The sequence below is a fragment of the Glandiceps talaboti genome, chromosome 15 (assembly GCF_964340395.1).
Source record: "Glandiceps talaboti chromosome 15, keGlaTala1.1, whole genome shotgun sequence".
NCBI classification, from domain to species: domain Eukaryota; kingdom Metazoa; phylum Hemichordata; class Enteropneusta; family Spengelidae; genus Glandiceps; species Glandiceps talaboti.
Genome location: NC_135563.1, coordinates 22,562,811 through 22,586,662, shown reverse-complemented (window position 1 = coordinate 22,586,662; position 23,852 = coordinate 22,562,811). Strand labels below are relative to the sequence as shown.

At 35.9% G+C, this 23,852-nt stretch overlaps 2 protein-coding genes across 2 annotated transcripts; one reads left to right on the top strand and one right to left on the bottom strand.

Moving 5' to 3' along the window:
* Positions 1–1,833: 1,833 nt before the first annotated feature.
* LOC144446351 (gamma-aminobutyric acid type B receptor subunit 2-like) lies at positions 1,834–16,032 on the bottom strand. The gene is made up of 17 exons (XM_078136097.1): positions 15,853–16,032; positions 13,810–13,947; positions 12,684–12,845; positions 12,103–12,207; positions 10,580–10,645; positions 9,608–9,796; positions 8,854–9,096; positions 8,298–8,361; positions 7,645–7,731; positions 5,730–5,880; positions 5,034–5,166; positions 4,648–4,764; positions 4,047–4,169; positions 3,475–3,652; positions 2,885–3,048; positions 2,398–2,538; positions 1,834–1,896 (listed from the first exon to the last, which is right to left on the bottom strand). Exons 1-17 carry the CDS (start codon positions 16,030–16,032, stop codon positions 1,834–1,836), a joined length of 2,304 nt encoding a protein of 767 aa, XP_077992223.1.
* Positions 16,033–22,775: 6,743 nt separating this feature from the next.
* On the top strand, positions 22,776–23,852 carry LOC144446350 (uncharacterized). Its single transcript, XM_078136096.1, has one exon. The coding sequence runs from the start codon at positions 22,776–22,778 to the stop codon at positions 23,850–23,852; it is 1,077 nt and encodes a 358-aa protein (XP_077992222.1).

Below are 23,852 nucleotides of genomic sequence, written 5' to 3'. Positions count from 1 at the left end.
AAATCGTTCTTAGCAGTGTAAAAATTAATATTCATATTCGTAAGTTTCATTTTTGCAATTCATTAACATCTATTATATTATAGCATTACCAATTCCAGTGAATTTTGTGACGTCATCGCTGTTTACTGATAATGTACTCCGTTATTGGGCATCGCGGCCCCGGAACGAGCATAACAATACAAGCTATTTGTTCTGTTTCTTCATACGACTAGGTATTTTTTCGAAATGTATGTTGTTACTTATGATTCTCATTTCCACTGTTTAAAAATACAACGCATTCATGAAACAAGTTTGTCTTCACAGCAGTCCATTGAAGTGTATATGTGTGTGTACGTGTACGTACGTGTGTCGCTATGATTAGTATTCAGCTTCCGGGCCGAACATGGCAGACGATGTTCAGCGCTGTGTATATTATACGTTGTTTTGCGTTTCTCGGTCTACAAATTCACTGGAATTGGCAAAACTATAAAATAATAACAATAATGTATGCCCTCCCAGTCCATAATGGACTCAAGCAAACTTTGCACTCCATAATGGGCTCGGCTGTCGCCTCGCCCATTATGTCGTTCACAGTTTGCTTTCGTCCATTATGGGCTGGGAGGGCGTACATTATTGTTTAATTAATGTGATTACATGTATTGACAGGCAAACGCACACGATCTGTATAGGCTATGCTCAGTTTGACCCTACCGAACAACACAGGTTTCCCAGGTTATACTCCCGACGCTTTCGTCCTGCTGCAACACTTGGACAGTTCGGAGTTGCACAAATGGATACTATATTTAAATTTCCGAATTTACTGGGTTAATAAAACTTTATATTATTACATCATGAGGAAGATAACATTAACACATTTTTTTCGTCAGAATATTGTAGTTGGTGTAGCTCGATTGCTATAAAAGGTCCCTGTATTGTATACAAATTCATTAGTTGTCACACTACCTCATATATAACACACAAGGTCGAGACTGTATTATATTTCCATATCAGCAACACTGGGACGAAAATTAAACCCATTCTCTCTTTATCATGTAATTTCATTATCGTTAAATTGATGAATAATCACCTAAGTACACCAATATTCCTATTACTGCGTATCCTCAGTCATCACTCTTTCATTACCCTAATTATTTCAATAATGTATAGGATATTAATTTTTCAACAGAAAGAAAATGTGTTTGATTTATTACATGTAACAAGCGCAGCCTACGCGAGGAGAAAACGGTAATATTTATTTTTCCATTTATTTATTTATTTATTTATCTATCTATTTATTATTAACACAGATAACATTTCAAACACGTGAAACATGAATAGCAAAGATGCAAACCTCTTACCTGTTACTTTTTACATGCAAAATACATTATGGTAAACAAATTCAAATAAATATTTGTGTGATTGATTCATAATTTAAAGAAGGTGCAGTTGACGTCACGTGAATAACTTATACATCCATAAGTCCTCTCGGGCTCAACTCTCATCAACAAAAGTGTGAAAACCGAGGAATAAAGGCGTATCGGTCACATCGACCAGTTTCTTTTGACATCCACATGTCATGATTTTTTGTCGTAAAACACCACAAACCTCTTTCCTTCACTCTGTAAGAAGCACTGCTAATAAGTTGCATCAGCGAATATATGCTGTGGCTTGCAAGGATGGCACGATTGTTCTCGGCTGTACGTTCATGTTCACATCCATGATAAAAGATAATGAGAGTGTTTCTAAAAGCAGTCGTAAATGGCTTTATCGTAAAGAGGTCGAATGTAGCTTTCTCTAAAAGCAAGGCTCATTTTCAGACTTCTCTTGTGTAGTGGTTTCTCTTCTTCCAATCAATCAATCAAGTACCGATTCCACACTGCTCAGCAATAATTTCATCTTCTGTAGCAATTTCTGCTTCTGAAAAAAAAATTGTAACTTTCATTTTAAAAACCAGACGAATTGTGGCTAGATTTCATAAACTAACTGAAAATACAAACCCCATAACTACGTTCACGCTAGATAATACAGAAAGTCATAAAAAGTAGGAAAACTTACACCAGAACCTATTTTCCTAAGACGTCAAGAAATGATTTAGAACTACATTACGCTTAGAGGAATGACACCTCCAAGCGTTCATCTCAGATATTATTGTGTATATCGTTACATAATTTACTATGTATTGCTAAATTGTGCCTCAGCAGTGCATTTTAATTTTAATATAATACTACGGTGGCCCAGGGAACGGTGGCCATTTCATGGAGATAACATATAACATATGCACATTCCATCGTATCCCTGGGCCACCGTACAATGCCAACATTCAGTCTTAACACCATACAGCCAAAGGTATCTTCTCTTTAGAAAAAAAAAATCTACGTTTACGCGGTATAGTTACCCAAAGAAAAAAGTGCGACTTACTCTCTTCAATTTTTCGGACAAATCCTGTACAACTCTTCGATCGCTGGTATTATCGTACTCGTGTCTTTTGTCCTTGCCAAACAGAAATGTTTTTCTGTTACTTGTTCCTGGATGTCTTTGTTCTTTACGCATTAGAATAATCTAAAGGAGGGGAAACACGTCAATTGCAAAAACACTATTTTGTCCATTTCCTCTGAAATGCATGCGTATCGTGATCTTGCCTGTCTGTACATTATGAAAATAAAAAATGTAATTACTTTAGTCTTTTTAGATGTTCTGACGATACCTCTCCATGTTTATACACGCATGTGCCTGTCAGTTCATGTATCTAACTACCTACCTGTTCGTTCACATACCAACCACCAACCCACCCACGGCCATCCCATCCAAAAATCCACTCTCAATTATATTAGGACGACTTGACAGTCTTTTCTTACCGACTCTTTCACGGGTTTTTTCACTTTCCCCAGAATTCTAAAGTACACACCTTTGGTACGTAAACCAGAGACATTACAGCAATGTTAGCAATCAAAATAGCGCCACCAACAACCATAAAAATGGCATTCATATTCGTCTGCATCACTATGCCTACTGGTGTAGCAATTATGCATGTTACCACGGTAACATACACTGAAAGTGCGATGTATTGACCTGTAAGATATGACGTCATATGTTAAATATTCAGATCGTCAAAAGGGGACGTGGTGTCTCTGCATCGTCAAGCGTTTGAAACACGATGTCTGAATGGTTGACGATCCCCTCAGTACGTGAGACTCGAATTAAATCTCAACGACCGATTTTTTTCAGATAGGGGAAATGACTGTTGAACACCCAAATAAAGAAAACAACTGCACGAAGATAAGTAACAGAACACAAATAATGAGTTACACCTGGCTGGTTATTCTATCAGAATTTTAAAACATTTTGCTACTGCATCAACCTTTGTAAACAATCTGGAAACCACTCACAATGTTAGGAATCATTTCCCTTCATAACTATTATGGCTTCCTCTCACTTCTCGTTAATGATGTGTAGTGTATCTGTCAATAAAAACAATAAATAAAGTATGTAACTTACTGTCGTTCAGTTCAGTAACCTGTACGTTACGAGTTTTCCAGGCAAGCAGTGTACCAAACATGAACAAAATCGACTTGTTTATCAACACAACGAGGAGAAAGTACAACTGATACTTAGATGAACACAACTTGACAACAGGTGTTATCATAATCTCTTGTGGTGGGTGAGATAGATCCATCTAATAATTAAAATAATGAACATTGTGTCATGATGCTGATGATTATTATGATTATATAAGGATGTGGGCACAACGTTATAAAAGGTATAGCAATTGACTGCGACTAAAAAGCCAAGCACACGTATACAGAGTTGTCAGTTTATTTTAATAGCACATGTAATAATATCAAGCCTTGCGATACACAGACTATATAATTCGTGTGACGTTACCAAAGCCATTCTTCATGTAAGAGTAAAACCATTTGTTTGTTGATGCAGTAGAGGGGATATATATTAGTCTACGTACAATTTTACTGATAACACCGTATAGAGGTATTTTAGAACCAGATCAAACATATATCACCCTGATTAGCGACTTTTTCTTTCTATATTTTATAAAACATATTCCATCTTACCGAGGGTTCGAGGAAAACTGACGTCAGTGACGAGGTATCGACGATAAGTCTAACAGCAAGAAGGGCGCCATCTAGAGTTACTAAGGTCATGATGAAAAAAATCAGGTTTCCATCACTTAAATACTGTAAGAAATGAGAAAAATATGTTAGTCTTGTATCTTTCGACTTTAATCCATGGAGAATTCGAGATAAACGTTGGCATTTATAATTTTGCATTAACTAATTTGTTATCTGACTTACGCTCTCAATATGACCATAATTTGCTTACATTTTTATTGGCACACTAGACTGTAATTAGTTACGCCGTGACCGGGCGCCCTCAGACATCGGCCAACCCCTAACAGGCCGGTGAGGGCGAAACGTCACGACGTATCTTACAGTCCATTGGCACACGAGATTTCTAAATGTAAGGTGTTTTCCTTCCAAATCTTTGTGACAGTAAAAAGATAAATGGGTAAACTGCCACTGTAATAGAAACAAGGTAAGTATTTGAAACAGTACAAAGCTGGGCGATTCGATTTCAGGTAACATTTTACGAAATTTCACCAAAACGTAAGCAGCTTTTAGAATTTTCCAAATTTTATAGAATTCAAAACCTTGCCTTGGCTGTTTTCATCTTCCTGAGGGCGTTGTTGAAAATTACGTGCACACGGTAAGTCTTGGCAAATAAGGCGCCAAAGCCAAGAGACAGTCCAATCCAGATAAACCCTTCGCGAATCTGCAAACAATGAAAGGCAAAACAAGAAATGAAGCATAACAAGTAAAAATGTGGAACTGGACTTATATCAAAGAAAATTGTAATTGTGAAGTGAACAACTTCATGTGTGCCTTTACACAACATTTGTAAAACCTCTTGCAAGATGGGGTGTGAGGTTACACAATACCTATTTGAGATATGCCAGTTTTCATTTCTGAAATGCACCATAATGTCATTCTTATTCCGATTAGCACCCAATTGATATAAAGTCAGTCTTTGTTTTTACTTACTTGACATGTAAACTTGACGGTTTCCGGTGATACCCTAGATAAATCCATCCCGAACAGGTACACACTGCTGGACAGCATAAGGCAACCAATCGGGATGAAGATGGTTACCATGGCACTGCTTAGTTTCATCACTCTGTAAATAGTTGATAAGGTATGACAATATTAGATCTAAAATTGCCAAAATGTCATGAATGTAGGATAATAATATCGTATTTGTGGTTAATTGCTTGATAGATTCAAAACGTTTTCAGTTTTGTCCGATGAACAGCGCTTACTGGACGGGAAAAAAGATAAACGAAAGATTTCTTAAACGCAAAGCCCCGCATATCACATCGTCCTAGACATTGAGTGGCGATATTTACATCCCAGCAGCCAGACTAGATGGACAGACGTATTAATTCTATTTGGCAGAGATGACGAACCAGTTCACCAGAACAAATGAACTCCCATATTTACAAGAACTTTTAAAGTGATAAGACATTGTTTCATGAAGAACAGTTTCCAAGAAGATAAAAGTACGAATGGTGAGGTATTAGGACAAACCAAAACAATTCATCGCAGTGACCAATGGGTGTACATGTATTGAGAATAGAGTACACCAATTCAATATACATGTGCAAGGTATCAATCGCCTCTCTTGATACTTGTACATATAATACAACAATGTATTAGTGTGACTATATAAATAACTCCTACCTGTTGTTTCTGTAGACAATACTCATTCCAATCAAACCTATTGCCAACAACACTTCAATCGTTGTCAGAGAATAAATAACCCAAATGTATACATCTGACAATGTAAGAATGTTTTGTACATGAGTCACGCCATCTACAGGTGGAATACCGTCTGTGTTCGAAAGAATACAAAATATAAATTATGACTTTGGCTTCTTGTTAAGCCGTCTATCAAAGGCCATATTTTTGGTAAAGTTCTATATATATATATTATTGCTTTTAAAGGCCACCGACCTAAATCGCACATTTTCAAAAACGAACAAAAAGAAATATAATGGTTACAGCACACAGAGAGAAAGTTAAAGTAATTATACACACATGTAAGAAAATAAATAAATAATTAAATACATTCCTTTCTTAATTTGAAAGATTTGTACACAAAAATTGCCAAGTTCATTATTACAAAATTGTTATTACTTGACACGACCGCATACAATTTTTGTATAGAAGATTGTCCATACGACCACTTCGGTATTCACAACCTAGAGAGGCTATCGAGGTCATATTTTGTGAAATGATTCATCTACCGGTTCAAGGTTTCAAGTTTAATGATGAGGCTTCAATCGATAACATTCATAAACAATGAAAGCGACTTGAGGAGGAAGAAATCGATGTCTGACTCGTCACTGTGACATTGCTACATTTTATTGTCCAACTTGACAAATATACTAACATTGCTAAATCTCATCCTTTAGATCGACAAAATATCAGTAACATTGCTACATGTTACCAGCTAATCAGTAATATTGCTACATGTTACCAGCTAGTAGTAATATTGCTACATGTTACCAACTAGCAGGACAGAAATTGTTGTACAATGTTTACATTTTAATCCAGTGAAGTATACATTGCTACAATTTGTTTAATTCTGTAACGATCTGCTCATACAAAGAAAGTGTAGCAATGTTCAATAATGAGATTTTTGCTAAAACAGACGATGGCAAGAAACAGTTTTAATAAGATTTTGGTCGAGCAAGATGATTGGGGCCACACAATTTAAAGCCGCAATAATAATACAATTCTTGCAAAGCCAGACGATAAAATGTAGCAATGTTAGTAAGATAATTGTCAGGTTAGGCAATAAAATGTAATGTTAATAAGATTTTGTTGAGTCACACAATAAAATATAACAATTTTAGTAAGATTATCCATAAAATGTATCAATGTTGTTTAGATTGTTGTCAAGGCAAACGACGATTTATTTCTAATCAACATATTTTCATTTCATTCAAGTATCAACATAGGCAGGGAATAGTCAACACTTTCGCTCAATGCACAATACACCACGAAGATGGCACGTTCATGCCATCAAACGTAACCAAATGTGGAAATTGTTATGCAGTTATTTTTACAACTTATATACAACAATCACGGACGAAAAATCTATCATCATTATTCTTGTTGGCTGTACGACAGGCTAGTGATTCAAACACGAACTCCAAAGATATACATTGACTATTAAATTGGACGACACACATAGTGACCTTAGACAAGGGCCATCGGGGACGTGCTCAAGATATGCTTAATGAAGGAGTGGATGTCTCAAGAGTCAAGAAACAATTTATTCATTTAATGGCAGCTCTTTGGAATTACGATTACACAGAGATAGTCTATATATAATTTGGTTTGGGAGTTGTGTCTTTAGGTATAGATAACTCATCACACTAACTCTGGTGAATTAATAATCAGTTCCTACTTGAAACTCGGATAATCAAATGAACCTTTGTACAGTATTCCCCAAACATGCGACGATAGAAAAAACAAAATAACACGAACAGGTATAGTTTAGTGGAGTAATTTGTATAGCATTGAATCACATCGAACTGAAATTATTTAACTTTTTGTTCGTTTTATTAAAATAGAAAATTAGAAGTACCTTCCCATATAAAGTGGACCAGTTCATCTGTGCAGAATACCTCATCGGTAAAAATTTCATACGAGCACACAATAATCTCTTTTCCATCTGGAAAAAAAAGAGATACAACAATATTTAATTTATTTCTTTAATACTACCACCATATTACTCATCAACAGTGCACTATCTGTAATGAAATGGTCATTGCCGCCAAAGAAACGCCTCTAGCATTCTTACATGTGTTTGGCAGCGATTTTTATAAACTATGATAATCTAGGACTTCTGCCACAATTTTAGGTCCAAAGGTATGTAAACAGTTACACTGAGTAATACAAGTACCCTTAAAATGATTTGCATGGATATCGTTGTGGTCCACAAATCAGCTTTGTAAAAGGACGGATCATCAAACGTAGTCATATATTAAAGATTGGACTCTTACATGGAAGAAGAGCTTTAAAAACATGTTTTTGAAGAGTTTAAATTTACAACTGAAAACGTTTGCTTAGCATCAATCAATTGATGTTATACATGTGCAACTTAGACAAACGAAACGTTGTTTGTTTGTTTGTTTGTTTGTTTGTTTGTTTGTTTGTTTGAACTAACTACATATATTGCTCTATTTGTACAGAGCTATATATTACATTCTTATGTTTACGATGGTAAATCAAACTTACCCTGTAGTTGCTCAATAGCGTTTGGACCATAACGGACAGCATTATCATCAAATGCTATTATTCCCTTTGTAATAATAAAGACAACAGTTATTATGCAAATTAATGCTATAATGTAAAGTAACGTTTCACATGATAATATCAAATGCTTATATAAAAAGCATTTCTTTCATTATTACGGTTAAACAAAAAACACTTCTGAATCTTGTGATTGTGTTTATGCCATTACACAAAAATCAACGACACTAACCTTACTTAATTGTGGGCACAATAATATATACCGATAGATACATGAATGAATGATTTGTCAAGACAAGACAGGTAATACCAAGCAAATGATTTATTGATTATTATCCCATAATTATGGGCCAAGTTGTTATGAAATATATGTCTACGTCATTTCATGGATAATAATCATAGATATCTCATCAATATCAGAACACACACACTAGGAAAACCCTCCGCATCCTTTTGTTCTTTTTAGCAGAATGGGTGACTAAAGTTTATTTTAATTAATTTTCTGTCGGTTGAAGTAGCCATTAAGAACCGACAAACTTACCGTCATTCCATGAACAACAAGTTTTCTCGTCTCTTCCCACACCAGCTTGGCAATATCAGAATCATTATACGTGAATTTATGTATTCGTTTGCCATCCCCTCTGTGACGTAGAATGTTGTCAGCAGCATTGAGGGCTATAGCCATAGTCCATATCATGTCGTACGAATAGGCATCATATGAATATGTTTCCAATATACTCCGACGAAAATATTTATAGAAATCCATTTCTTCATCATTCGGTGGCTACAAAGAAACAGGAAAGAGTGAACCCCACACCTCCTTTGTACTATTCAAGTATGGTTTATGGATGGTTTATATCCTCATGACATGTCGTACGAATAAGCGTCGAAAGTGGATGCTTCCAATATGCTCGCACGAAAATCATGGTAGAATATTATTTCTTCGCTATTTGGTGACTAAAATCATAAAATAGAGGAAGAAAAAAATAGGTTTAAAATGTCCATTTGACACGTGACCACTCTTGTGCATATTTTATTCGTCTTTGGCTGATGATGAGATTAACGAGAAACATTTCAGCTTTAAGTGCATCATAGACCAGTCAGAGTCAACCTGTCTGACACACACACACACACACACGCACGCACGCACGCACGCACGCACGCACACACACACACACACACACACACACACACACACACACACACAAATACATAAATACATAAATACATACATACTGGCCATTAAGTAAATAACAACTAAATACATTAAAACCAATATCACTTTTCCTACTCACCTTTCCGGTGAAGTTGATACGTTTCAATTGGTCAGTGGCAGTGAATGCATCCAATCCAATATATCCGTTGCTAACTGTATTCATTTCGTCAATCGTGCAATCAGTTGGCGATTCTCTCCACCAATTTTTATAATACCATCCGGGTATAATGTACACATATCTCGGCCCATACATCCCTTGTTTGTATGCCTGGATTTGATATGCACAGTAAACACAGAAGGAAAATGATCACGAATTATCCTTTTAGGATGATAGTGACAATGTTTTACTATAAATTATAATTTTTCAGGCTTTCAGTACAGTTATGTAGTGATAAGGCCAATTTAAAAAAGTCTCCATAGTAGAAGACACAGTCCAACCTCCCCTCAAACACTTTGCTTCTGTGTCACTTTGCTTCTGTGTGTAACTAATTTGGGAAATAAATCGATTTATTACTCTTGTTCTTCATTTAACATGCCCAAGATTTAAGCCACCGACCCGAAATATTTTTTCTTACATTCACTTTGATAAATGTGAGAATTGAGTTTATTTTATTCTCGTGTAATATTTTTGCCAAAGCATCTTTGGTCATTTAAAAAATGTCCTATTCCAGAGGAACCGACTCTTTTAGAGTTTAAGTTAAAAGCATACAGTAAACTCTGCATATAGTGTTACTGTACTTTACATAATAACTGTCTTATTTTACACTTCAGAACTTTAACACTTCATCAAACATCACAGAAGTATTGTGACCAACGACTATCTTGTCGTCTGCTCTAAGCAATCTCTCAACAGCAAATGAATAAAAATAAAATAACATTTCGACCTACCCTATCGTATTTCTGAAGTTATGTTATCAGACACAAACATATTATTTTTTTATTTTTGCCTAATTTAATATAAGTAGCGCACATTTTATATAACGCTTTTGAATGAGTTGGTCTTTAATTGGACTAAGCTGTTTTAGTTTAAAGTAGTTTACAGGATACATACCGCACACAGAAGGTCGGCAGCTGGTTGTCGATACATATGAAAAATAGTTATTCTTGTATCGAAGCTCTAGAGAAAAAGAGAACGTGGAAAAATATGAAGGTATTGTTAATCAGATAACATAAAGTAGGGTTTTTATTTCGAAAAGATAAGACAATGGTTGGCCGTAAACATTTCAATCTTGCTAGGCTTATCGGGAACCATGAGTACTCGTGAACCTGACCACGGAATTTTTATTGGATTTCATGAAAATCTTAAAACGATTTCTACTCAAAACCTAGGGGTCCAGTTAGCTCGAAATTTTCAGCATAGTAGGCATGTCCCCTGCCCTTTTAATTTCGTCAATAAAATCACGTGCGGTCAAGTGACCTTAGCCACCATATAGGATTTTCGAAAAAATGGCATTTCCTTTAAAAATCTTCTTCTCCAGAATGAGCAGTCCACTTGGTGTGATCTTTTGTGTATAGCATCATCCAAGTGATATCTTTCAAGTTTGCGAAAAGCGTTGCAATCGCTATGGCGGCCATATTGGATTTTACGAAATTTAAAAATGACAATTTCTTCAAAAGCACTGCACTGATTGACTTGCATTTTGGCAAATATAATCAACTACTTGACTACTTTAAAGTTTGTAAACAAGAATGCGTACTTTCATGGCAATCATTGATTTATGAAATTCAGTGGCGGCCATATTGGATTTTCCTCCAATTCATTTTTTAAATGTTCTTCTCTGACACCAGTGCATAGATAACCTTACAATTTGGCATGTAGAAACAAGACTACTCCAACCTTCATGCAGCACATCTTTGCCTGCTGGGCAAAACGCTAAGCTAAGCCCATGAAATGCTGCTTGCAGCTTTAATTATTTATAATGTTTGGATCAGGCTCAAGACCCATATTAAAAAATACACAAGGAATGAGAATTTACAGACACAAATCCTTAAAACTAAACTATCCACGGAAAAAGAGACAGGTTAATATCCATAAACAATTAATGACAGTATTCAATAAATAATATCTCTCCATTGCCTGCTCCAGTGCCTGCACTGGAGAGAATCGCATTACATACGTGAATAAAATAAACGCACTGTACATAAACATTGCTACTATCTAATACTGTCTTAACAAAATTATAAACGCTTTTTCATCGATTCATCGAAAGACAAAACTGAATGAGAAACACATATAGAATTTATACTACACCACATAGATACATTTTAAATATTTCTAAAACACTTATTGTACGCAACTCGAAATTTGTTGTATTTTGTTGACTGAAATAACATATCCTTAACTTGACTAGAGCAAAAGACAAAATTCCTGCAGAGAAAGTTACCACGTATGTATGTATGTATGTATGTATGTATGTATGTATGTATGTATGTATGTATGTATGTATGTATGTATGTATGTATATTTTATTCTATTACAGACAAAAGTACTGAACGTCGACCTTGCGTCACATAGGGTTGATTTTGATTGATGTTTCAGTATCTCCAATAGCAATACAGATGAAGGATTCTTACCTTCAAAACTCGAATGACGTCATGAGCGTTGTCCGATTTCAGAGATGAAACTGACAATACCGTAACGTTATCATTTTCCAATAATCTAATGAGCACCTGCATAGCCTGGTTGATGAAAAGACACATTTTCCCATTGGTTGAAACTGAAAATTTCTCAAATTAGCAATGAATAATAGATAATGAGAATTTTGCCAATGGCATCTTGAAAGTCCTTCAACTCACGTGTTCCACTGAGTCAATTGATTATTTTGTCCCTCTGTATACGTTTATTTCAATTTCACTCGTCAGTTATCAGTTGTATACACTTTCCACATGGGAAGAAAGTCGAATCTAGTTATTGGCTGTAGTTTGCCCTTGATGCATGTAGAATAGCATTTCACTATATATAATGCTCCGTATTTAATATTTGATGTGTAAGACTATAACCATTTTTCAGATCACTAATGTTGACAAAGGACAATTGTTCACATTGTGACATATTCATCGTTTTGTTGACAGAACTAGGATAGCTATTAAACGCAACAACATGCTGGCATTACCGACAAATATATTCGCACGGTAACAAGTTTGTGTCAACTCACCGTCAGCCAATTTTCTGTGTCTTGGACAACGACTGAAACTCTACTCCAACCAAAATGTCTAACGACGGCGCTGTGTGTTTCTGCGTAGATGTCAGGATAAATTTGTGAAGTGTAATTATACACTACCTTGTTGCCCAATTTTGCTGATGCTCCCATTGTAATCTGAAATAGAAAGCGTGGCAAATTGAGAAAGAAAGTTTTCTTACTGAAGACATTTATCGATAACAACATAGTACACTCTTTTTTTTCACTTTTAAAATGGAATTAGTATTACATGGGCATTTTGTAAATATCAGTACAAAACCAATAGATAAGGATGGTAACACGCCATTTGTAATTGCTATTTTCATGAAGAAGATGAAAGATATTTGGAACACTGTAAGATATCTTCAGTAACCAGTACAATGGCATAAACGTGTTGTTTACTGTTTTTTGATAACATATTTGTCGAATCCCCTTTGTGAGTTATAAGTTAACTTCTTTGGTCAGTAATGATCGACCAACTTTCTCACCCTGCGCTGTGTAATTCGTACCATATGTAATATGTTATAAGTATTACGAAATTTACGAAATTTCTACCGGCTGGTGATATTCGGGCTCACACAGTTATGATGAGACAAATGCATCGTTCGACCAATGACCTTGACAAATATCAGTACAGGTATACAATACAATATATCTATATACGTCTCATTATGTTTATATTTTGATTTTAGTTTTATCTTGACAAAAATAACCAGTAAAGTGGTTTTTGACTAGTTCCACAGCAACGTCATATGGAGCTTGTAGCATAGCCCTGTCATGTAGTCCCAAACCCAAAAGGAGTTTTGTAGAAATGTGTGATTGTGTTGTTTATATGTGTCTGCAAACAAAGAAAACCTCTGGGAACAATTCCTAGCATAAAAAATGTTGGTTAAAAATCTTTCTAAAAAGGTTTTTCCAATTTAGATGTTCTCGTTTCGTTATTTTTTTAACTCCATGTAATACGTAAAACTCACCAGACATCTATATTCGGAAGCTTTTGAAAGTATCACATCAACATGCTAGTTTTGGTTAGGTATGGAAATAATGAGACATTTAGATAGGGCCACGAAAGATATGGTTGCCATGGTTGCCAACAACTCACCTGTGGTATGTTATAATATGGAGCCACTTGATTCAAATCTAAAGCTGAACTGCTAAAGGTTGGTCCCCAAATATACACAACCTCGTGACTTCTGTACACAAAATCAAAGAGGGCATTCAATGCAAGCCCAACGTTTTCCTGATATATGGAAGAAACATCAATCAACGTTAATCCCGCAAGTATAGATGAACCGGGCAAAGTAATACATGAAATGGGTATTGTGCAGTCGTTTGACGGTGCCAAGAGTTATTATTTCTAGTTTTATTTCCCCAAACGTTGTAGACCACATGTATGAAAATGACCTAAAGAGGTAAGACACACCTTTTTACCGATGGTAAGAGTATAAATCATACTTTCAAAAGACACATCCAAACACTTCCTGAATGAATTGATTTTATACTAATAATCATCACGTGACTCAATACACAATGTGATTTATTTTCCCACAGAAGACCAGCCTTTACAGTTACAATTGTAAAATGTCTCCACAGTTACCCAAAACTAAAACTAATCGTGTATGCCTGAGATATGACTGAGGGATATGATATAGTGTACTATTGTTCATTGGATTGCTGTCTGTATTCTAGATCTAGAAACATCTGACACTGTCACATTTATTCATCAATCTTACGAACGAACAATAATTTCAATGCTATAATAAATTTCATTTTTCAAATATAATTCTTTACAAATGGATTCCAATTACTATAACTTTGACACTTAATACAATGACCCAGAATACATGAAGTGAGGCTAAGTTATACAAGCCTGAGGACACGCTATGTGATTCTTTTAATACCGCGTTCAGCTAATATGTTCTAATGTGTGTGTTTTCCTGTGGACCATGACACAGGTTATGATTACTATTCACTTTTTTGTATGCATTTGTGTCTTAATGATTAGTGCCAGAAACTTGAACATTAACAATTAATGATATCCAAATTTGAATTTTCTCGAACGTTAACGTTTATATATTTGTATGTCTGGAAACTAAATGGCGGATCAATTCGCGTTATAGTGCGACTTATTAAACATTTCGGTAAAATGATCATGCATCGTTTCTTCAAGGAAATATTTGGAAAGTAAATTTGCATTAATATTTAATGGTGCAGGAATCGACTAGATATGAACTGAACTGTAGGCAACGAATTAACCTGATTAACATAGTTCACCCGTAAAGTATCGATCGTAGTAAATTATCCTGTCCCATGATTCTCAAGCCTTCACCCAGAATGTCATATTACTTATTTGGAATGCAATGCTTAACATACATATATTGATGATAATGGAAAATAATCAAATTAGGACTTATTGTCTGTGTACAGCAATTCGCACACAAGCAATTCAATTTTGGATTATAAGAAATTCAATTTACTGTTAAATTGACCATAGGGATGACAAAGGGATATTTATTTTGGATATTAGACAACTCTACTAAGTTTTCCTACTTGAAAAAACAAACAATGTGAAACAGCATTGACAAAATCCGCTGTGTAAGTCAATAAAATTATTATAAGCTAAAAAATCTGCAAACTCTTCGTCCAATAACAAATATTTTAAAACATTTTTGAATGTTTAACAATTGAGTTACAAACAAGGATTTAGCATATGTTGTCTTACACTGTTTTCTTTTTCAAATATAAAAAAATAGTAAAGTGGTTTCATGAATTGAAAATCCAAACCGAATACCCATTTGTCATCCATATGGCCACCTGGTTTGCGAATACCTGTACAACGAAGATAAGAAAGCAATTTCTTGCTAATGTTTCTTCAAAGTAGAAAAATTTACTAAGTTTTCACACCGTGTAATCTTTAAGTTAAACACCACATACTTGACTATATTAGAGACTGTGACTACATTCCTCTCCGTGATGGTTGATAGTGTACTTTGGGGCATATGCCATTTCTGTGTATTCGCTTACAGATGAACAAAAAACCAGACATACCTTCAATAAAGGATTTGCTAGTAACACTTAGTCTTTGGTTTGTTGAGCTTAGAAAAAAACGAACGAAGCGTAAAGATGAAGTGATGAAATAACTTACAATTTGGTCTTTCATAATTGGTCTCCATATCATTCTTATTTCATAGTCGTCCAAAACTCCTGTACTGTTGTTGACATGTTCAATAGCTCGCTCAGCAGATTCAAGAAGGCTACCGTAGAAACCATCGTGATCGTGTGGGAATAAGCCACCGATGTACAGAGGTATCTTTCCATTTGTCATCTTGGTAAGGTTACATAGAGTCAATAGATCGAGCAAAAGTAAAACTGAAAATAGCTTCATTCTGATGAATGGAGAATTTACTTCTACGTGTGTTAAGTCTTCAGTTCGCAACTTAACTCAACAGAAGAATGACTAACGGGATACTTACAAAGGCATATATCCCGTACATATAATTGGCGACATGGAACACTTGCCGTAGTTATAGCTTTAGGCCATTGTTCATTTGACACAGTACGTACGTACATACAGTACTTGAATCATTTATAAGTCTCCGTTATCAACGCATTCCCAACATACAGAACTTATACTGTTCACTATTAAAATATTTTGCAGATGCACAATAAGAATTGATTAAGAATTTCATTCATGCACATCATAGAACTGATAATACAATACCCTAGACATGCAATTGTCCATTGTGAAGATTATTCTGCATATCAACGGAGCAGCACATTTCTTTAAATGAAGTAAGATTTCGATGTTTCAAAGCATCATTCCTCTTTTACAAGGTCCAATTTGTCAAAGAAAGAACAAGTAGCCTTTTATCTTCTACAGTCTACTAAAAGTTTTCCCTTGTGGAGCCTTTGCTGTACATCGATTCTACCCATATGTAACTCTGTGGAGCTATTTACCACAATTCTAATTATCGTTTCTATATCTAACATTCATTATATATGACCGGGTCCTCAGAAGACAATTTTGTACACAATTACGGAGAACCTTGGTGATAAGAAAATGACAAATTACCTAATTAATAATTCAACTCACACTATTATGGTTATAACCTGCGTTTATCTATATCAAGGTTAACTTCTAGTAACAATAAAGAATGAGATAAGATACATGTTTACCAATTGTGGATTTTCTGAGAAAATATATGAAATAACTAGCTAAATAATGAAAGGTTGACCTCGAGATAAAGTTCAAAATTCATTGATACTACTTCCACAACTGGGATGACCCCATAGCTACTGTGTGGAGATTGCCAATATTCTCTATCGCCTTCCTTCTAGGAATCTACATTTACTTTTGCACGCTTCAATACTAGGCAGACGTCTTTTGACTATTAGTTTCCCACAAGATGTTATATACACTTCCTAGTCTGGACACTTTAAGTGTTGTAAATAATTTAGTAAATTTGTTTGTATGTCATAGGGCCTGGTTGTGGAGATCTTTGATCTTCGTTACACTTGTCAAGCAAATTGTTAAGCAAAATAAAGTAGTATTAATAGGTGTAATATTATGTGCTAGCACGTAGGCTACAATGAAGATACATCTAATTCACATGTATATACTTATGCGAAACGTACTCTCGATGGGATTATTCCATTATTACAAGGGGGTGTTTGGGGCGGGGGAGGTGAAACAAAGAGAAATAGTGGCGATTAAGATTTGACAATCCTGGCTTATATAATGGGGAATTTACATTTAACAAGATCACATTCATATGTATTGCTTTATTTTCACTAATGTATGAATAATAAACGGACACTTACAGACACTAAAGTTGCAAAAGTGAAGGACATGACAAATAGCTCTAACAGAGCTAATGAGACGTCTTGCCCCGCCACTTGATTAAACATTTTAGTTCGTTGAAAGAGGATGGTCCTTTGATCAGCTTATCTCTCACAAACTGTGGTAGACTGGACGAATTGTCGTTGTTTGTTGCTTGTAGAGCTAAAGCAATGACAAACCTTTCAGTCAGTAATTGTGGCTGTAAATCGTGAAAAATGAGATGAACAGGATTGCAATTCTGTACTTTGAAGTATTAACTGTGATAGGACTTGATATGTTCCCCTACCGTATAGCCTTGTTTAGGACTTGATATGTTCCCCTACCGTATAGCCTTGTTTAGGACTTGATATGTTCCCCTACAGTATAGCCTTGTTTAGGACTTGATATGTCCCCCTACAGTATAGCCTTGTTTAGGACTTGATATGTCCCCCTACAGTATAGCCTTGTTTAGGACTTGATATGTCCCCCTACAGTATGGCCTTGTTTAGGACTTGATATGTCCCCCTACAGTATAGCCTTGTTTAGGACGATATGTTCCACTACAGTATGGCCTTGTTTAGGACTTGATATGTTCCCCTACAGTATGGCTTTGTTTAGGACTTGATATTTCCCCCTACAGTATGGCCTTGTTTAGGACTTGATATGTTCCACTACAGTATGGCCTTGTTTAGGACTTGATATGTTCCCCTACAGTATGGCCTTGTTTAGGACTTGATATGTTCCCCTACAGTATAGCTTTGTTTAGGACTTGATATTTCCCCCTACCGTATAGCTTTGTGAGAACACATTTTAAAGATGTCATTATCATATCCTGAGACTAAATGATGTATATATTTCACACCAGCCACCATCAGAACTAGATGAGCTACAATGCTTTCTCTTGATCACATTATGGATTTATATGTCCGTATTGTGTTAACTTTATTCTGTCAATGCTATATTTCATTACCAGTGGACTTTTGCCAAAAGGGTGAGAATCATAACTGTGTTGAATGCAATCCAGAAATTCACACTACAGGTTATATACTATTTGTATTGGATTGAGGCATTGGAACCACTAAAGTAATGCCAGTAACAAATAATATTTGGAAGAACTGGAAATACCTTGGTATTCATAAAGATTCCATTGTGTCATTATTCATTATATAGTTCACCCAATGGAAACTATGTATGCACGTGCATGTTTCCCTTGTTCTATATACTGTACTATCAGCATTTCTATGTCTTCATGTCTCACATATACATCTTGTACAGTGGTAGAAGCAAATAGAGATATTGATTCAAAGCACATTTGAACAGAACAAAGATAATGTAAAAGCCAAAAGACCATGCTAATAATATTTCTAAGTAGGTAATGAGTTTTACACTGAAGTGACAATTGGAAAAGAGTGACATTTGATACATGATAAAGACACTAAGAGATTTACAATCCACTCTGTGCTAGTTAAAGATTGGCTGTACGATTAACTAGATGTGAGGCTATATGACAAATCATACGTTTTCCAATAACTAGCTATGAGGGCGTCTACCTGATGTCTGAATAAAAATTCAACGACCAGTAAAATTTCCGATACTTCTCTGAATCTAACCAAACGTAATAACGACGATTCAAAGTCATCGATAATTGTTTGATTGATTGATTGATGAGGAACGATTTACACTGAAGGGAATAAGCACTTATGAATAATAAATATTCATTATTCAACCATGAATGATCACTTCTGCCGACATACATGAGGCAATTACACATAGCAAAGATACCCTATAAAGACCCAAGAACAACTTGATGTTTCTAAGAAATAGCAAGTAATTGCAGGTGATTTACAATCTTGAAATGACTATGAAAATGTTTATGAAAATGTCTCTATTTCTTTAATTAACATTATTGGTGACCCATCTATTGATTCCTTTCCGAAAGCTCACTTTCCGTCTTTATCTATGACGGGCCTCAAAGTTCACTTGGCAAAATGGATGTGCATATTCCAATGATGACATAATAATCATATCTCCTGCATCACTACAATACTATGAACTCCTTAATGACGTCGATGAGTTTTGCCATGGAGGAATTTCTGCGCATGACGCACTTAGTAGGAATTAAATATTATACAGTCTTTTGTTTTGGTTCAATGAAAGACATATTTAGCCTGTTTTATAAGATTTCGTTGTCATCACTTGTAGGAGAAAGAATGAACATACTATACTATGATGTGAAATTAAGAACATGTTTTGCCGTCACATGTGCATTTTCATTGTTTTACAGTGTCTTTACCCTAGATAGTGGGTACATATGGCAAACCATTTTACTTTTTATTCTGTGCTTGATGATATCATCAATTATTTCATGATATCATCAAATTTTATGATATGTCTGTTCGTTCTAAAACAACTGAAGTGTCAGACCTGACAGTCTCGCATGGCAAGTTTAGGTGGCTAGAATACGATCAGAAGCGGTCATATTTAATGATATCACTAAATACCATATTTGGTGTAAATGATATCATTAAACAGAAATACCACGAAATTATTTGATGATATCATTAAATGAATTAACGATATCTTCAAATGCTTTGCTGATATCATCAAATAATCAATATCATCAAATAATGATATCAAATATTTGATGATAACATCAATACCGAATAAAAAGTAAAACGGCTTGCCATACTTACACACAACTACGCATATTTCAACTGACACTAAATTAGACAGTTAATCAATAAAGCATATATTATCGCCATACTAAATGTTTATAATTCAATATCAAAATATAGAACCCGATGTCTATTGCTGACTATGTTACTTTCAGTGTCACCAAACGCTGTTCTTTCCAAGGTAAAAAGAATTAAATTACTATACACGTATACTAAGAAATGAACAATCAATAAATATATGTTGCGACAAAATATCAAATAATAAAATGCCAATATCATTCCTTGTTCAAAATACAAATGTTTTTTTCATGATTAAAAAAAAATCATTTCTCCAAAGAAAACAACCCGAGAAGCAAATTGAAGCTGTTCGCTTCTCTTTACACATGTGAGCGACGGTCGAATAGCATGGGACGCAATTATTCGAAATCATTCACTCTACAAAATGAATGAGTGTGACCGTTTGCGTTATTCTGCTTATGTTGTGCACGATTGAGATGAAACTTACCAAATTAGCATGTTCCATATAAATTAATACACTAATTACCCAATTACTGTCATTGCAATTAATGAAAGTTTTTTTTTGCCAAACTATTGTGTCACTTTGACAAGTCCCTTTGCAAACCCACAACTTTCTAGGTTGTCCAGTACCCCTCCTTCAATTGCCAAGGCACTCCCTCCCGCACAGATAATGAGTATTTCCTTAAGCTGCTAGCTGTGACGTAGTAGATAAAAATCACTATCACTAAACCTGAGGTAGACACTCATTTGCCGTTGAGCAACTCGTTAAAATACAGTGAACATTCTGCGTCCATTCCAAAATGTGTCCTAGGAAAATGAAGCTTTCGTCGGTGCCATTTTTGACTGTTTTCTTCATTCTATGTAACGTTAGCAAGATTGCAGATGGAAAGACACCTCTGTACATCGGTGGGCTATTTCCACACGACTACGATGGTTTTTATGGAGGCCTTTTGAAATATGCTGAGCGAGCTATTGAACACGTCAACAACAGTACGGGAGTTTTGGACGACTATGACATGAAGATGGTTTGGAGACCAATTATGAAAGACGGCGTTGTAAGATAATGTTAATGATCACTTCTTTTTTTTTACTGAAAATCCATTTCCAGCTACTATTCTCTTAAACATCTCTAGTATTGCACCGCATTTCTTAGCCTTGTATATTCTCAAGGATTTCACAGTTTCATAAGCCCTCACTGGTATACATCAGATCAAGTATGAGAGCAAACTCCCCAGTTGGCATATATATCTATATGTATGTTTGACTAATGATATAGACATTTCAAATTTCATCCAGAAGGTTACAAGTTTGGATTTCTACGTTTACTAACTAAAGTGAAAACATAATTGGATTATTGAAATCCTCCGCTGACTATTGCCACTTTCCTGATCCATATTTGAACTGCGCGTTTGGGGAACAATTGTTTACGTTGATTGATGAATGTAATAGAAATAAACTGCCAATCATCGTCACAATGTGAACACTGGTTTTCGATAGAATCATAATGCAGTAGTTGAGTCATATAGATCAAAATTCATTGTAACGTTCACGACATAACCCATGTTTGCAACAGAAACTAGAAGAGTAGGCTCTGCTATTTGTGAACCTATTCCTACAGCACATTCGACCAGACATAAATTGAATGCCTTCCGTAAGGGCATGCAAAGTCCTAGATTGTTGCTGCTATATACACTTGCCCTTACGGAAGGATTTGCCGTCTATATGCGAGTAAAAGAGTGAAAAGTTCTTTGTTATTAATGTGCATTTGAGAATTGTCAGGAAAGTCCACTTGCCAATTAGTATGAAACCAGTCACCCACGTCGGTGACAAATTCCTGTTTGGGTAACGGTTCACTTTCGATGAAAAAGGATGTTTCATTAAAGACTTTGCACAGGTTTACCCACCATTGTATATCCACTGCCGCTTGTTGATTTATCCGCACATGATGTGATTGATGTTGTAAAGTGTTCATTAAATCTATAAGCCGCTGCAAGAATGTTCGACCACCGCATATTACTTTTGCCGCCCAATTTGATTTGCTAACTAACCGCTGTAATTTCTGCTTTGTCATAAAACCTTAGCATTTGGGTGTTTGAGACACACACAATTCTTGTTTGAGACACACACAATCCTTGTTTGAGACACACTGAATCCTGGTCATAAGACCTTAGCATTTGACGTTTTATGCAACAATTTACTCTAAAACAGAACACATCAAAAGATGCGTTAGTCGGAGGCGACTTCTTCAAAGCATCCTGCTTTACACAATGTGTGGCGTCTGAGACACACAAACTTCTGGTCTGTCGAACAGAGTAAATTGTTGACACTAAGTCTCAAAATGCTAAGCATTTATGACCATCAAAAGATGCCGCTTTCAACGTGGAAGAGAGGGCTCGAGCAGTCGGTAGACGGTCTACGCGACAGTGTTTTCGGTGACCATCCCGGATATTTCTCGCGCCTAATTTAAACCCGCTATACCCCATACTTTCATGTTGCACGTTTGTCTTTATTCCTTGTATACACCGTACCTGTGCCGAGTTGTCAACGAGACAGAAAATGAGCAAGATTAGTGCACATGGAAGACGATATGATGTGGGTAAAGCGACTGGAAAAGATTTGAGGTCTTTGGTGGTGCAAGAAATAGAAGAACGCGGCGGACTTCGTGCGATGGCCATATCACCACGCGGAGTTTTTATACAAGTTGCAAAAAAATATCGTTTACACCACACTACAGTAAAGAACATATGGTTGAAGTGGTGTCAGTACGGGACAGTCACTCCTGAGACAGAACGTGTAGGACGTACGAGAAAACTGTTGGATGTCGACGTGGAGTATATTGAAGCCATCAAATCAGAACAACCCTCGGCCACAACAGCAGAGGTGAAGGCCCGTTTCGAACAGCATTCCCTAGTTCGCGTCAGTGCTTCAACGATAAATCGTACCGTGCGTGATCGACTGACTGGTGGTAAATGGACCTATAAAAAGATAAATCGTATGGCGATGGAAAGGTTTACCAATGAGAATATGATATATACACAAGATTTCATAGATCTTCTCCATCAGTGTGACCCTCATCGCTTGAAATTCATGGATGAGTCTGGGTTCAAAGTAAGAGACATTGCCTATCGTAGTCGCGGACATTCTCTTATTGGTGAGAAATGTGTAGAAGTCGTCAGATACCACCAATCACCCAATGTTACTCTAAATTTATTGATGGGTCTTAACGGTGTCATGCATGTTTCTACACTAGATGGTGCATCAAATTCAGCCACTTTTTTGGATTTCATCGGGGAGTGCGTTGATACCGTAACACACGTAGGATTGTCGGCACTGGGGCCCGGTGATATACTGGTGATAGACAATGCTCCTATCCATCACAGCCAAGAAGCAAAGACTTTAGCACGATGGCTGGCTGCTCAAGATATCGACTATATTTTTACACCCAAGTATTCACCTGAGATGAACCCCGCTGAAAACTGTTTCAGTAAAATAAAAAAGATTTTGCCGCAACCATACTACAAAAACCTCATCCATCGTAACATACACGTTGCGATCCACGATGCAGTGTCTGAAATTACAGCCGGTGATACTCATGGCTATTTCCGACACCTTGGGTATCTAAATATGGCCTAA

Coding starts and splice junctions, on each gene's coding strand:
- LOC144446351 (XM_078136097.1), bottom strand. CDS start 16,032: ATGACAAATGGAAAGATACCTCTGTACATCGGTGGCTTATTCCCACAC. Junction 3,653..4,046: donor CAGTTTTCCTCGAACCCTCG/GTAAGATGGAAT, acceptor TTTAATTATTAG/ATGGATCTATCTCACCCACC. Junction 2,539..2,884: donor CTCTGGTTTACGTACCAAAG/GTGTGTACTTTA, acceptor CCCCTCCTTTAG/ATTATTCTAATGCGTAAAGA.
- LOC144446350 (XM_078136096.1), top strand. CDS start 22,776: ATGAGCAAGATTAGTGCACATGGAAGACGATATGATGTGGGTAAAGCG.